We start from the raw sequence: 14,206 nt of genomic DNA, 5'->3' as shown, positions 1-14,206 counted from the left end.
ATGTTCTGTTTCCACTTCCTCCAGGGCCCATGTTTAGGCAAGCTCCTATGTTCATATGTGTGTCTGTTTCCCTTCTTAGGACTGACCACAGACTCAGGAGCAATGCCTTCTGAGGGACCCTGGGCTAGTTTAGGGGTGAGGGTGCCTGTGACAGGCTGCCCTCTGATGTAGGGTATACAGGTGGGGTTACAATTTTATTCTGCTGCTTCAGACTAACATGGCTACCCCACCTGAATCTACCATCTCATTAGATTTAGAGAATGAACACACCTTTGAATCTGCCTTACACTGAGTCAGACCACTGCTCTATCAAGGTCAGTATTGTCTAATGTCCAAGGTCTCAGACAGAGGTCTTTGAAATCAGCTTCTACTCTATCCTTTTAACTGGAGATATTGAGAGTTGAACCTTTTGCATGCACAGCACATGTTGTACCGCTAAGCCACAGCCCTTCCCCTCTTATGGAATAGAGTGAAATATAGACCTGGACCACTGAAGTGTTACTGTATCACTACTCTCTGATTAAACTGCCCCAACCTTGCCTGAGAATTATACAACACTTGGCGTAAGGTCCATTGTGGAAGAAATACAACAAGCTCTAGAAGGAAGCTCCAGGTGAGTGTCCCGGCTGTGGCTGGTGGGGTGGCAGGGGAAAATAGAGGGAGGCAAGCCATGTTTATTTCATTCTGCTTAGCTATAAGGCAGGGCTGTCTCAAGTCATTTTGCTGCCCCAAGTGGGTAGTATGGGAGGACAACCTCATGGTAACAGGTATGGTTCCCTCCACCCATGACTTATGTTGACTTGGGGTTATGCAGTGGCAGCTAAGGTAGAAAAGCACCTCCTCCTATGTTATGTCTTCTGGGTTCCAAGGGTCTGGAAAGCTGTTCCATAGCCACTTACAGGGTTGCCAACTCTGGGTTGGGAAATACCTGTAGATTTGAGGAGTAGAGCCTGGGGAGGGCAGGATTTGGGTGCAGAGGGACCTCATCAGGGTATAATTACATAGAGTCCATTGCCCAAAGCAGCCATTCTCTCCAGGAGAACTGATCTTGGAGATCTCCAGGTGCTGCCTGGAGGCTGGCAATACTAAGGGGAGGGCCAAACCTGTAGATTTGAGGGGTAGAGTTTGAGGAGGGCAGGGTTTGGGGTGCGGAGGGACTTCAGCAGGGCATAATGCCATAGAGTCCACTGCCCAAAGCAGCCATTATAATAGCTGGGAAATTGTCTGTAGGGGAAATGATGTGCTGTGGCTGGGGAACACACTGATTTCTGGGAGATCTCCAGGCCCCACAGGGAGATTGGCAACTCCAGTGACCATTTAAGGGAAGATTGGGATATGTATTTTGGCAACTCCAGTGACCGTTTAAGGGAAAATTGGGATGTGTATTTTACCTCAGGACACATTCAACAGCAACAGCAAACTAGGCCAATCAGGCCACTTATGCAAATGACCTCTGTGTTCTGACTGGCTATTGGGGGGAGAGGAACAGCAAACTGTTTAGAATATTGGAGACGAGACTCAGGCAACGCAGGCAGTGGATAGGGACAGCTTCTGAGTGACAGATCAGGGAGCCAACTGATTTGGGAGCATGTGGAATGTTCAGGAAAGTCCATGACCAAAACAGAATTATTATATATAGAGATAATGAAATGAGGAGATGTCAAATAACTACAGTGGTTGCTTAGGCCAGTAAATTGCTGAGAGTACCTTAACTGATGCTCCAACACTTGCTTCTGGATTATATTCAGTCAAAAAAACTTGGCTTCTGAGCTCCTTGTTTTTACTATGTTTCTTTAACAGGAAATGTGATAAAAATTCCAAAGGGTTTTCCTAAGAAACCATAAAAATAATTATTCAGAATAAAACATGTATCATTCCTTTTCCGAGTGCAGACAATTACTATCTCGTCCAATGGGAGATCTATTGTAGACTGCAATCAGACTAGTTCTCTAATTCCAGTTACAGCTGGATAAGACCCAGTCCCATGGGAACAGAGAGTACACAAGAACAGTATTTTATTTGATGATCTGGTTAAGTTTACAGTCTATAAATACTGCAATGACCCATACATGTGTGGCTGCTAAATATTGTTTTGTATAAAGAATTATTCTGTACAAATGTCTCCGTATTGGTATCAAAGTTTAAAATTAAGTCCTCATGTGGATTGCTCCTTCTCGTAACTTCACATGCTTGTCCTGGTAGCTGTAGAAACAAGGACCATTAGCATGGAAGAGTTCAGGGAAATCCATGTTGGGAGGGTTTTTTAACGTTATGCCCCATAAAAAAGACATCAGCAATCTGAAGTGTTTCAGCTGGCCTCCCACTCTTTCACATAAAGACGTTCATACAAGAAGGATATATACAGAAGCATTTTTAATGGCTGCCCCACAAGAATGGTACCCTTGCTCAATGGGGGCTTGCTGATACTCATTGTTTTTATATCAGAAAACTCTGTTACTGATGTTATTTTTGCAGCATTATACAAACAAAAGGCTGCACTTTGACACCTTTGAACATTCCATTTCTAAGCAACAGCACAAGAAAATGTCACACTTGTTTGCTTCCCAAAAATTCAATTTGTACTTAGAGACATTCCCCCACGTGCCATATCTTATACCTTCAGAGAAGTATGGGTACGCTGGCTAATCATAGGTCAGAGATGTTTCAATGACAAAATTCACCCTTCCCACTCATCTTAAGATCCTTTAAATTGGGTCTGTTGCATCTATTCATGATTCTTCATATTTTTAACTAGTTGCTTTGCATATTGGAATGAAAGCCAGGACACCAGGACCCAATGGGTCCTGTTTGCGGAGCCGTGGGGAAGGGTGAGAGCAGGGAGCAGCCATGGATCTCCCTCCCCTCCTTTGCCAGGTGGAGGGGGCAGGCCTGAGCCAAGCATGGGAAGCTGGAGCCCACCTGATCCGGTGCTGACCCTATGAGCTGTCTTGGAGAGGACTCGGGGGGGGGGACCTGATGGCTATTTAGGGCACCACGCTGCCTTGACTCACCATCTTTAGCCATTGGACAGCTTGGCCCACCTTCCCAGCCCTTTAGCTAGGTATTTTGCAGGGGTTGCATGCGGTTCTGTATACTTGATTTCTTGTTGCAACTTGATGGTGCTGGATCCATTCTCAGGAAAAACAGCCTGCGTGCCCATTTGTTGAGTGTGGGGATCCCTTTAAGGGGTCTTGGCATGAGGGGCGACTGATACACCCAGCTCAGGGGCATGTCTGGGGAATCACCTTCATGCCCAGGTGGCAGAGGAGACCACTTATGGGTTTCTGCCCTGGTGGGATCCAAAACCTGCCATCCCAAGGTGACCAACGGAGCATCAACTGATGGGTAGATCAATTGATGAGCAGGATCCTTACCCCATGCTGTGCCAAGGCTTACTACAGCTGTAAGCAATAAAGTTGTGGCCAATTTTATTCCACTCTTTCTGAATAATGTGTACGTCTGTGTTATTTCAACTGGAAAAAACTTTAAATTAGACTAGAATTTATGGGTTTTAGCAGAACTTTTGACCTGGGTGCTCACCTCGGCCCTTCACCTTGGTGCTGGTGCCATAAACACACAATATATATTAAATAGAATGAACACAGCACAACAGACTCCAGGGGAAGGGAAACTGTTGTTGTTTTTTTAAAGCCCCACTACAGGTCAGAGAGTATAGAAATTCTATTTAAAAACACAACAGACTTAGCTTACATAGTTTCCTCTTGAGAGTTCAGTTAATCCATCAGTCAAAGCCATAGCTATTGCCTGGTTGTCTTGAACTTCAGACCAGCTCATGGCATCAAATACAATCTGACCTGCACATATGGTGAATATTATATTAGTCATACAACAAAGGAGGGATTCAATGGATGGTCAATACTCCTCCGGCTTCTCTAAACTATCTTCTGCGATGTGTAAGGCCATCATACTTTTCTTTCCAGCTATCCATCACTTCCAAAGCTATCAGCTACCTCCCCAAAAGTATTACAGTAATGGACCTGCGCCTGACACTGGACCTAACAAGTAAGATGTAACTGAATGAGGGCAAATTTGATTACCTCTTTTTATGAAGCTATCTAATTAGGTCATAAGTCACTGCTGAAGAGCTGAAGTCAACTCAGGAGCAGTGTTCCCTCTAAGGTGAGTTAGTGTGAGCTAGCTCACAGTTTTTTAGCCTCTGGCTCACACATTTTTGTCTTAGCTCAGGAAGGATGGCTCTAGAGCAAACTAATTTATGCGGTAGCCAAATCGCTTGATCATAACTTTAATGCCAGTAGCTAACAAAGTAGAATTTTTGCTCACAGTTTAGAGGGAGCATTGCTCAGGAGCCCCATCTCTTCTCTCCTAAGAGGTTCATGAATCTTCTTGATGGGCCTAAATGCTTTAAGGAATACAGTCACGCAACAAGTAACCTATTTGGCCACCAGATATCAATAGTTTGTGTATTGTACCATATTTCAGTGGATAAAACAGATAGCAGGAAAAAGAAGAGTTGGTTTTTATACCCTGCTTTTCTCTACCCTAAGGAGTCTCAAAGTGGCTTACACTTTCCTTCCCTTCCTCTCCCCACAACAGGCACCTTGTGAGGCAGGTGGGGCTGAGAGAGTTCTGAGGGAACTGTGACTGACCCTAGGTCACCCAACTGGCTGCGTGTGGAGGAGGAGTGGGGAATCAAACCCAGCTCTCCTGATTAGAGTCTGTTGCTCTTAACCACTATGCTACACTGGCACACAGACTAATATCTGGGGTGGGGGGAGGCTTGTCAAGAGTTGCTATTATTATATGAAACAAAAACAATTTTAGGCTTATTGAGGGCTGGTTTACTCAATCCCAAAATCTTTTTTTTATCCAATACATCCAGGTGGACACACATTCATGTGAAAAATGCAATATGCAAAGAGAATTCAGACATCACTCATGCCACTTTTAATGTAAATATGAGGAGAAAATTATAGTCCTCCTTGCAGATGTAGATCCATATGTTACATGGCAGCCCTATATGTTCTGGCTGCCAGGAAAATCCATGCAATAGTCTGACACTTAAATCTTGTAGTGGTTGTAGATTTTCTGGGTTGTATGGCCGTGGTCTTGTAGCTTTGTAATCTGTTTTAACTGTGTGACATCTTACCTTGACATTTTTATTTTTCCTGTGTTTCATCTATGTTTTATTTAGACCAACTTTGTAATGGCAGTTGCTCACACACAATAAACATTTATTATGAGTGCCGCATGATGGAGTGAGCTCCTGTCTCTGGTTCCAGCTCCTGCCAACCTAGCAGTTCGAAAGCAAGAAATTGCAAGTAGATAAATAGGTACCACTTCGGTGGGAAGGTAACAGCGTTCCGTGCACCTCGGCATTAGTCATGCCGGCCACATGACCACGGAAATGTCTTTGGACAGCGCTGGCTCTTCGGCTTGGAAACGGAGATGAGCACCGCAACCCTAGAGTCGGATTCGACTGGCTTTCGAGCGAGGGAAACCTTTACCTTTACCTTACTACTATAAGTATGTAATTTTATATTTGACAATGCATGCATATATACTCAGTATGCATATTTGAAAATAAAAATAAGGCAAGAATACAGACATTACAAATGTATGGAGCCCGTTGCAGAATAGTGTTTAGAATGCTGAATCAGGATCCAGGACACAAGGGTTCAAACCCCCATCCAGCCACAAAGCACTTTGGCCAGCCAGTCTCACTGATCTATTTTACAGGGCTGTTGTAGGGTTGCCAGCCCCCAGTGGGGCCTGGAGATCGCCCACTTTTACATCTGATCTCCAGACGACAGAGATCAGGTCCCCTGGAGAAAATGGTTGCTTTGGAGGGTAGACTCAATGGCATTGCACCACGCTGAGACCCCTCTCCAGGCTCCACTCCCAAGATCTCCAGGCATTTCCCAACTCAGAGCTGGCAACCCTAGGCTGTTGTGAGGATGAAATGGGGAAGGGAAAACTCAGATCTATCACTCTAACCTTCTCAGTGAAAGGGAGGGATAAAATGTACTCAGTACATTTCCAGGGACTGGAACTAACCTTCAACTACCTCATAAAAATCTACATTTCAGAAATACTGTACAAGTGTTCTGTGTTAAAAGTTGTTCTGAAGGTAAAAAGTGAGCAGTTACCAATAATCTTGCCAGTCATTTTCTTCTGCAAATCATACAAGTATGGTCTCAGCTGTTTCCTGACAGTCTTCAGTGTATCTTCTAAGAGTTCTGTCAGTCTCAGCCACATCTGCAACTTTGCTTCAGTGAAGTACAGAGAAGGTGGAGGGTTGTCTCTGTCATTTCCCAACCATTCACTGAGGACTATTAATGACATAGCAAAGGAATTTTCTCTTGGATTATTCTGCCAATCAGTTTCAGATACTTCTTCTCACTAGCAAATATAAGTTCAACTAAAACATCCATAATATCATAAGCAAGTGAGCCTTTGTGTCCAATATCGTGAAGTGCAAAACTCAGTCCAAAAATAAATGTATAAACTACAATAGCATAATAAATGCCTAAGGAGTTTATCAGACAGTTTAAGTAACAGCTAGCTGTGTCATTGTATGAATCAAAAAAACACTAGAATAGCTGCATAGAAAAGTGTCGGATGAGTGTTTGCTTCTGTCTTTTCTGTTTAAACCTTTATTTGGACTCCCAGGCCTTGTTCTACACATGTAACATTACAGGGAGGAAAAGTGCTTCAAAACGTACTCAGTTGTCTCTGAAAACGACAATTCCTACATATCAAGCAGTATTATTATTTGAGCAAGGAGCCATAACAAGATGGTGTAATAGGATTCATTTAGATGTGTTTGGTCCAAGGATTTAATCTGGAATGGGTATTACACACTCCTCCCCAACTGACCGCTGCTTCCCTCACCAACAAAGAAGTCACCTGGATTACCTCCTTTTGAAATGTAGTATCTCCCCCACTGTTACCTCTAAGCTGAGTTAGTGCGAGCTAGCTCACAGTTTTTTAGCCTCCGGCTGACACGTTTTTGTCTTCGCTCAGGAAGTACGCCTCCAGAGCAAACTCACTGATGCAGCAGCCAAATCGCTCGCTCACAGCTTTCATGCTGGTAGCTCACAAAGTAGAATTTTTGCTCATGAGACTCCACAGCTTAGAGGGAGCATTGATCTCCCCCCACCTCTTAGAAGAATCCCATTAGAAAAAATGATTGCAGCAATATCCAAAGAATGCGTGGGACATCTTAGATTGGTCATGTGTTTAACTCGGTCCTTTCTATTTTGATTGGCAGCAGCTCTCCATAATTTTAAACAAAGGACTTTCCGTGTCTTGCAACTTTCAGAGTGGCCCCTGTTTCCCAAGGCCAGCATCGTGCTGGGGGTGGGTGGGGCGGAAAGTATAGTAAGGGTGCTTACAGACTGCTGCGGCAGCTATAGTAAGCGAGAGAATCCAAATATAGCTGATTTTTAATATGCTTTGAAATTAGGCATTTCACATGAACTCTCCAAGTAGATGTTATTAAAACAATTCTGAACTGCCTTTCGGGAAACCCTTGCGCTGTTCTTCCACTTACTGTGCTGATATGATCCGGTTGCTATGCCTGTGGGAGTTCTGAAGAATGCTCCAGTTAGACCAGACAGCTGGGAAAGAAGCTCCTTTCCTGCCTCTGGACAAATTAAAGAATGTACTTTACAGTGTAATAATGAGACATCACTAAAAAACAGCAAACGGTAAGGATTTTCACTATGGCAGTGGCCACATTTACCTACATTGTGTTAAAAATCTGGGAAAACTTTTTTTTCTAAATCAGTAATCCCTAGGAAATTTGATCTTGCCCTGTGTATTTGAAGGGAGAAGGCCTCTGGGGGTACAACTTATTAATTGTTCACAGTCATCCCCTCTCATCCTCTTACAGTAATGTGATCGACATTCATGAAATGGTGAAGGCATTATGGCCCAGTAGTAATAAAAACATCAGAACTGCTGTGTAGACAATAAAGGCATGGGGCAATAAAAGCTCTAGGTGAGGATATCTTATAATGAAAGGGAGAAGACAATGTCTGATCTACAAAGGAGGAGAGAAGTGAGGTCAGCACCTTCTCTCCTGTTAAGTGCCATTCCTTGTCTGTCTCCAGATTGCTACTCTTAGGGCCAGGGGTCATTTCCTGCAGGAGCACACAGGAGCGGAGCTCTGGCAGTACAGAGCCCAGGGGGTGGGCACATGCAACAAGCCCCGCCCCCTGCTCCCAGCAGCCCTCAGTCAGAGCAAGAAGCAGTCAGGTAAGTTGCAGAGGCCCCCCCCAGCCCACCTTCCTTGGCCCACACCAAGGCGCAGGGCCCAGGGAAGGCCTCCGGGGCGCCCCACCCCGCCTACCCCGCAGCATATGCAACTAAGTTATGCTAATGAGTTATGCTAATGAGCTCCTGCACCTCTTTTTCTATGAAATGACCCCTGCTTAGGGCAATTTCCTCCTTCTTGGAAGTTCCACACTTCGTCTACCCTCTCAGCTGGAGATGCAATTAGAAAACTTCTCTGTCTCTTCTGTTTCCTGTCAAGTATATTAGTTCCTAAATAAACCTTTATCTACGCTTAATCAGGTTGTGCACCATTGCTGTGCTAATTACTCTGCCAACAGGGAGGAAAGGGAGAAACAGGGGAGCTGATTTGAGAATTTCCTATGCCAGTGATGATTTTTAGAAACAGTAAAGGAAGATATATCAACTGTGCTCCTGATTTTGGGGACTTAGGAGCCTGTTCTGACCATAGGGCTGCATTCAGACTTCACATGGTTAAGTAAAAACTGCACAGCCCAGCCTGGTTGCCTGAATTGTATGCCTCACTTTTCTCCCTTCCCTTCTCATGCAGAGAATTGTGGTTAAAAAGGAGCTCTGGTTATCTGTGACATAAGAATGTAGGAGCAGGTTAAGCAGAATTTGTTTTCTCTCCCACTAAGAAGTGGGTTGGACCTGACCTGGATGGCCCAGGCAAGCTAGGAGCCTGTTCTGACCATAGGGCTGCATTCAGACTTCACATGGTTAAGTAAAAACTGCACAGCCCAGCCTGGTTGCCTGAATTGTATGCCTCACTTTTCTCCCTTCCCTTCTCATGCAGAGAATTGTGGTTAAAAAGGAGCTCTGGTTATCTGTGACATAAGAATGTAGGAGCAGGTTAATCAGAATTTGTTTCCTCTCCCACTAAGCAGTGGGTTGGACCTGATCTGGATGGCCCAGGCAAGCCTGATCTTGTCAGATCTTGGCAGCTGAGCAGGGTCAGCCCCGGTATAGTATTTGGGTGAGAAACCACCACAGAAGGGCAGGCTTGCTTTACAGAGGCAGGCAGTGGCAAACCACCTGTGAACATCTCTTGCCTTGAACACCCCATGGGGTCGCCATAAATTGGCTGTGTGACCTGATGGCAGTTTTCACCAAAAAGCAGGATCCTGTCTGGTTATGTTAAGCCACGGGCCTTCATTCCTGTGTTGCTGGGAGCCCCAGTTACCTTTTAACCACTATTCTCTGCATAAGAAGAAAGGGAGAAAGGATCGAGAAGTGCACATCAGTCTGGAAACAAGCCTGGGGTATGCACATGGTTACTTAGCTGTACTTAAGTGCAACATCTGATTGCAACCTAGTCGAACCATGACTAAGGCTTTACAATGGAATGAGTTGCTATAATGGTGGAATAACAAATGCACGTACTGGTATGGTGAAAACATCATGCATGAGCAAAGATATTTATCTTTTGACACCAATGGTTAATAGGAAAAATCATCTGAAGGAAAAGATTCTATTTTTCATTGCCAGCTGATGATCATCTCAGAAGGCCTGAGGTTACCAGAGATTCAAAGAGCTCTAGGCTGGTCTTGGCTTTGCTGGAAAAGATACCAAGATCTTATTTCTCCGATATAGACAAGAAAGTGGTAATAGTATAATATATAGTTTGTATCAACCTCTCTTCGTAAAGCCGATATCTTCACAATAAACTTGTTTCAAGGCCCAACCAGGTCAGTGGATTGGACCTATTGTAGGCAAAGCAACAATGACTAGTCATTGCAGCAGACGTTAAAACAGAACTGACCTGATGCTGCAAGAGGAAGAAAAATGTCTACATATCCACCTTCTTGTTGAGAGGTGATACAGCTTCCTAACTTCTTCCAGAATTCTCTCACCTCAGGATTAAGAAGGTCCTTCATGCTGATTCGACAGCCTAAATAAAATTAAACACGTCAGCTAGGAGAGCCACACTAGTAGATCCATGATGGGAACATGCCTTCTTCTGACTGAAAGAAACTCTGAGGAGAAGTAAGGGACAGTGGTTCCCAGGCAAGAAGCCTTGGGGACAGGGGTTGCACCAAAATTGTTGTTGTTGTTTCCAATTAAAAGAAGCCACAAGAGGCTTGAGTTTATGTGGAACAACAGCAGGTGAGGGGCCACTTGAACTTTCCCCCTCTACTTGTTTTCACCTTCAAATCACCCAGCTCCTTTAATTTAATTTATGTTATTTATAGTCCACCTTTCTCAATGGGACTCAAGGTGGATTACACAGAGTGAGTCAGTACAATCAACAAAATGGGACATTCAGTAAACAATGAAATAGGATTTGGGTTGCAGAACCAAACAGAGTTGAAGCAAGGCATAAGTATTAAATGATGCAAAACCACACAGTAGGATCCAAACCACAGCAAACGATACACAGTAGTACAGACCAGAGTCCCCAATAATGTATGCAAGTACTTTTGTGATGCCAGAAAAGAGGCATCTTTTCAGCTGCTGATGAGAAAGCAGTTGGGGGGGGGGAGACGGCAAAAAAAAACAAAGTGCCAAAGGGGAAAATCAAACAAGGTCACCTTCTTCTTTCCCACCTCCACTCATCTTTGCACCCTCCATAACAGCTTTTAATTTTTCAAAAAAAGCACTTCCGAGATTATTGCATCCACCTCCTGTATAATTTTTAATTTAGCCCTTAGGTTATTCTGATGGAGCCCCACATGACCCTGGAACAATAAGAACAATTCAAGTATTGTGGGGATGAAAAATTTCAAAGAAATTGGAGGGTTCCAGGAAAATAAAACACAGGGCTTGATGGCTTTCATCTAGCTATGGAAGCTCAGATTTAACAAAAGCATGCCAATATAATCTCAGCTTCTTAGATTCTGAGACGCAAAAGTAGAGCTTTATTTCTGGGGGGGAACACACAGGAATAGAGTTCTGGAACCTCTTTGAGAAAACTATTTTTTAAATGTTTAAAAGTTCATGAGTTTTCAGTATACATACTGAAAATGTCATTTCCTTCTTGAGAGTTCTGGCACCTCTTTGAAATAAGAAAAGAAAAAGCCAACCCTTGCGCAAAAGGATTTAGCCTTACCAACAGCAGGCTTGGATCCAGCCAAATCTTTCAGTGAGTGGAAGGATTTTCACATGTGGAGTGTGACTTTCTCACCATTCCCCAAAATGCTGTTCTTGGGGGTATCCGAAGTGGGAAAGTTGAGGCAAGAAAATAATGCCCCACAGGTGGAAAGATTTCTGCCAACAGAAACATTCAGCTGAACTCAAGCCATAGCGTTAACTGCACAGATATCTTTCAGCACCAGTTGAAAATTCTAGTCTTCTGTCTTCTGAAGAAAACTGTCACTGGCTGCGGTATCCGGCCCGTGTGACCGGGGCCACTGTTAAACTTGCCCTGCACACTTAACTGGAAAAGAGATGAATCAGAAAAACAGGCAGGTCTGTTCTAGTACATTTTTATCCCTCCTTTTCTCTCAGGAATGTACATAGATCCCCCCACCCTTATTTTACCTTTACAATCATTGCAAGGTACAAGGGAAAGCAACTAGCCCCTGCGTTAGTAATTCCATGGCTTCACAGCCAAGAGAGGGTTTGAACCTACATGTCCCTGATCCTTAGCTGACCGCTATGCTACACAGGGTCTCTTGCTCCATTCTGCAAGCAAGATTAGAGTCCTGAAGACAGACGCTTGATACAAGAATCAAAAGTTGCAATTCACATTCATCTCTGTGAAACATTTGCTATTGAATGGTAATAATGAATTATTACTTAAAAGCGTCTTGCTATTTCAAGTTGAACCCTACCTCGAAGTAAGTTAATCCCTCTGGAATCTCCATCACTAACAATCCCGATACTCTTTGCTGTTCGGCTATCCAGCTCTTTTTCTACATAATAAAAGAGGCTTTCCAAAGTTGTGCCACAATGTTCATATACAACAGGGATTACTCCAGGCTTAACACTATCCACAATCATCTGAAATAAAACACAGTAAAGAGAAGCCAACATTGAATGGAAAAGTAGCTGCACGATTTGCAAAACAAGAGACTAAATTCTTGCAATGCAATATGTCCAAAACCTTCTGCAAGTAGTTATAATTTATTTGTTCATCAAGCTTTTATTTTATGACTAAAAATGAAAGGAGTTTCAACTACAATGATAATATGAATAATTTGGAACTACACTAGATTGCGAAGTCATAATTTTACTTCAATATATAATTTTAAAATGAATATAATGTACATTAGAAAGTTTTTTAACAGATAATTATAAAATTCACTCAAGGAAATGCTTAAGAATCTCCAGCAGCCCTTTATTTTGGGAAGAAAATGCTGACAGCTAATAATGTGTATATATGCCACGTCACACATCTGTCAGTACATTCAAGAGTTTCCAGCATACACAGATAACATTTCTGCCTTCTGCGCACTGATTTTCCCAGTTCAGGAAGTTCACATGGAGCCAGAATTAATGTAATTAAACCTGTATCTATTTCCAGCACAATCTTAAAAATTGCCACAGAATTGTACTGAGTTATGGCCAGGATTGACTCAAACCTGGGCCATATTGTGTGATAATCTGTGCCCCAACCCCAGGGTAGCATATGACTCTTTCTTTGGAAAGGAGATCAAGCTATCAGCATATGGGTGTGTATATATATTTCTTGTTTACAGAAATATAAATTCCTTATCATCTACCAAACATCCTAGTGCCATCCTTTAATGGTCATGTAAATAATTTACACTCATAAGTAACAGTGGAGAATGTGATTTTTATTCCACTGTAGATCTCTTGGCGATGGAATGCGAACACATCTGTCTCAGTCACATGCTCAGACATTTTCTGAAACCCTATTTCTCTTCATAAATTTTAGGAAACTTTATAGATATTGGTGTGGATCCAAACTTCCTTTTCCGCTTGTGGAAGACACTTCTGCTTCCAGAAGGAGGCCTCATTTTCAGTGATTTTCTTCTCCCATAGCAGTACCCTGCTTTGCCCCTATGCTGTTCCAAGGGGTCCCACTAATCCCCATCTCCCTGGGCATGATTGTGATCCATCCCACTGGCTTGGCATTGCATCATTACATGCAGTGCCAGAGATCTGTACAAGGAAATTATATGCTTGCCACAATGGGCAAGATTGTGGGAAGAAAGGATGTATATGACTCATAAGGTGGAGTTCAATGATAGGTTCCTTGTTCCCCCTCTTCTCTCTCCCCCAATTCTTCAGCCAACCAAGTGGGGAGTGCTAGCACTGGGCAAGCAGGCGGGGCGGGAAGGCCTGGAAAGTGAGGACTTCTCCTGTCCCATTGTTTTGTATTACTGTCCCATTTTATCGTTTGTGGATTGAATCCAATAGTACCCTTCTGCTAAGTAAGCAATTTTCCACTATAGGAAGGAGTCCTTCCATTCTCCCTCCAGCAGAAGATTCCCTCCTGAGTGAAAAGAATCACTGGATCCAATCCATAACACTTAAGTAACTACATGACTGGAAAATCTGTATTCTCCTTCCACACTTTCATATCGCCCCATTTATTTTTGGTCTCATAAACCGTTCTGTTGTTCAATTTCCTAACTAATTCATTTATCTCTTCCCTATAAAGAGAAAAAGACGAGACTTCATATAATGGTTATACCTCATAAGCTGGAACTTGGGAAGATATCAAGACCAGGTGTGGCTGAAGAAGATGTGCCATATTGACATATCTTTGGGAAACAGTCAGACAATGTTTGTGAGGTAAGACTGGGTAACTGTCACTCCCGGCAACATTCTTTCTAAATGAAAATGAAAAATTGAGGATTGAAATGAAGTGCAAATTTATAGTTGCCAGATTATCCTTTCATATTGGTTAAAGAGAAAAGAGAGCAACATAAGGATGGATCCTAAACTACCATACATTTTAAAAGTACTTAAATGCATAGTGATTATTATTAAAAAGCTTCTACACATGATTTGGGGACAT

The 14,206-nt window shown here is 43.1% G+C and overlaps 1 protein-coding gene across 1 annotated transcript in view; it reads right to left on the bottom strand.

Moving 5' to 3' along the window:
• Positions 1–14,206, bottom strand: part of ECT2L (epithelial cell transforming 2 like) — a 51,869-nt gene that overhangs the window by 15,120 nt on the left and 22,543 nt on the right. The window contains exons 8-14 of the mRNA XM_015416424.1: positions 13,880–14,018; positions 12,051–12,219; positions 10,040–10,168; positions 7,535–7,627; positions 6,129–6,311; positions 3,712–3,815; positions 1,708–1,830 (exon numbers count right to left, since the gene is read on the bottom strand). Of these exons, the coding sequence (XP_015271910.1) occupies positions 1,708–1,830; positions 3,712–3,815; positions 6,129–6,311; positions 7,535–7,627; positions 10,040–10,168; positions 12,051–12,219; positions 13,880–14,018 (940 nt within the window). The remainder of the gene's footprint in view (positions 1–1,707; positions 1,831–3,711; positions 3,816–6,128; positions 6,312–7,534; positions 7,628–10,039; positions 10,169–12,050; positions 12,220–13,879; positions 14,019–14,206) is intronic.

This window comes from Gekko japonicus, unplaced genomic scaffold, assembly GCF_001447785.1.
Source record: "Gekko japonicus isolate JY-2015 unplaced genomic scaffold, Gekko_japonicus_V1.1 scaffold1821, whole genome shotgun sequence".
Lineage (NCBI taxonomy): Eukaryota > Metazoa > Chordata > Lepidosauria > Squamata > Gekkonidae > Gekko > Gekko japonicus.
The sequence above is the reverse complement of the archived record's forward strand: the minus strand, read 5'-3'. Positions and strand labels throughout refer to the sequence as shown.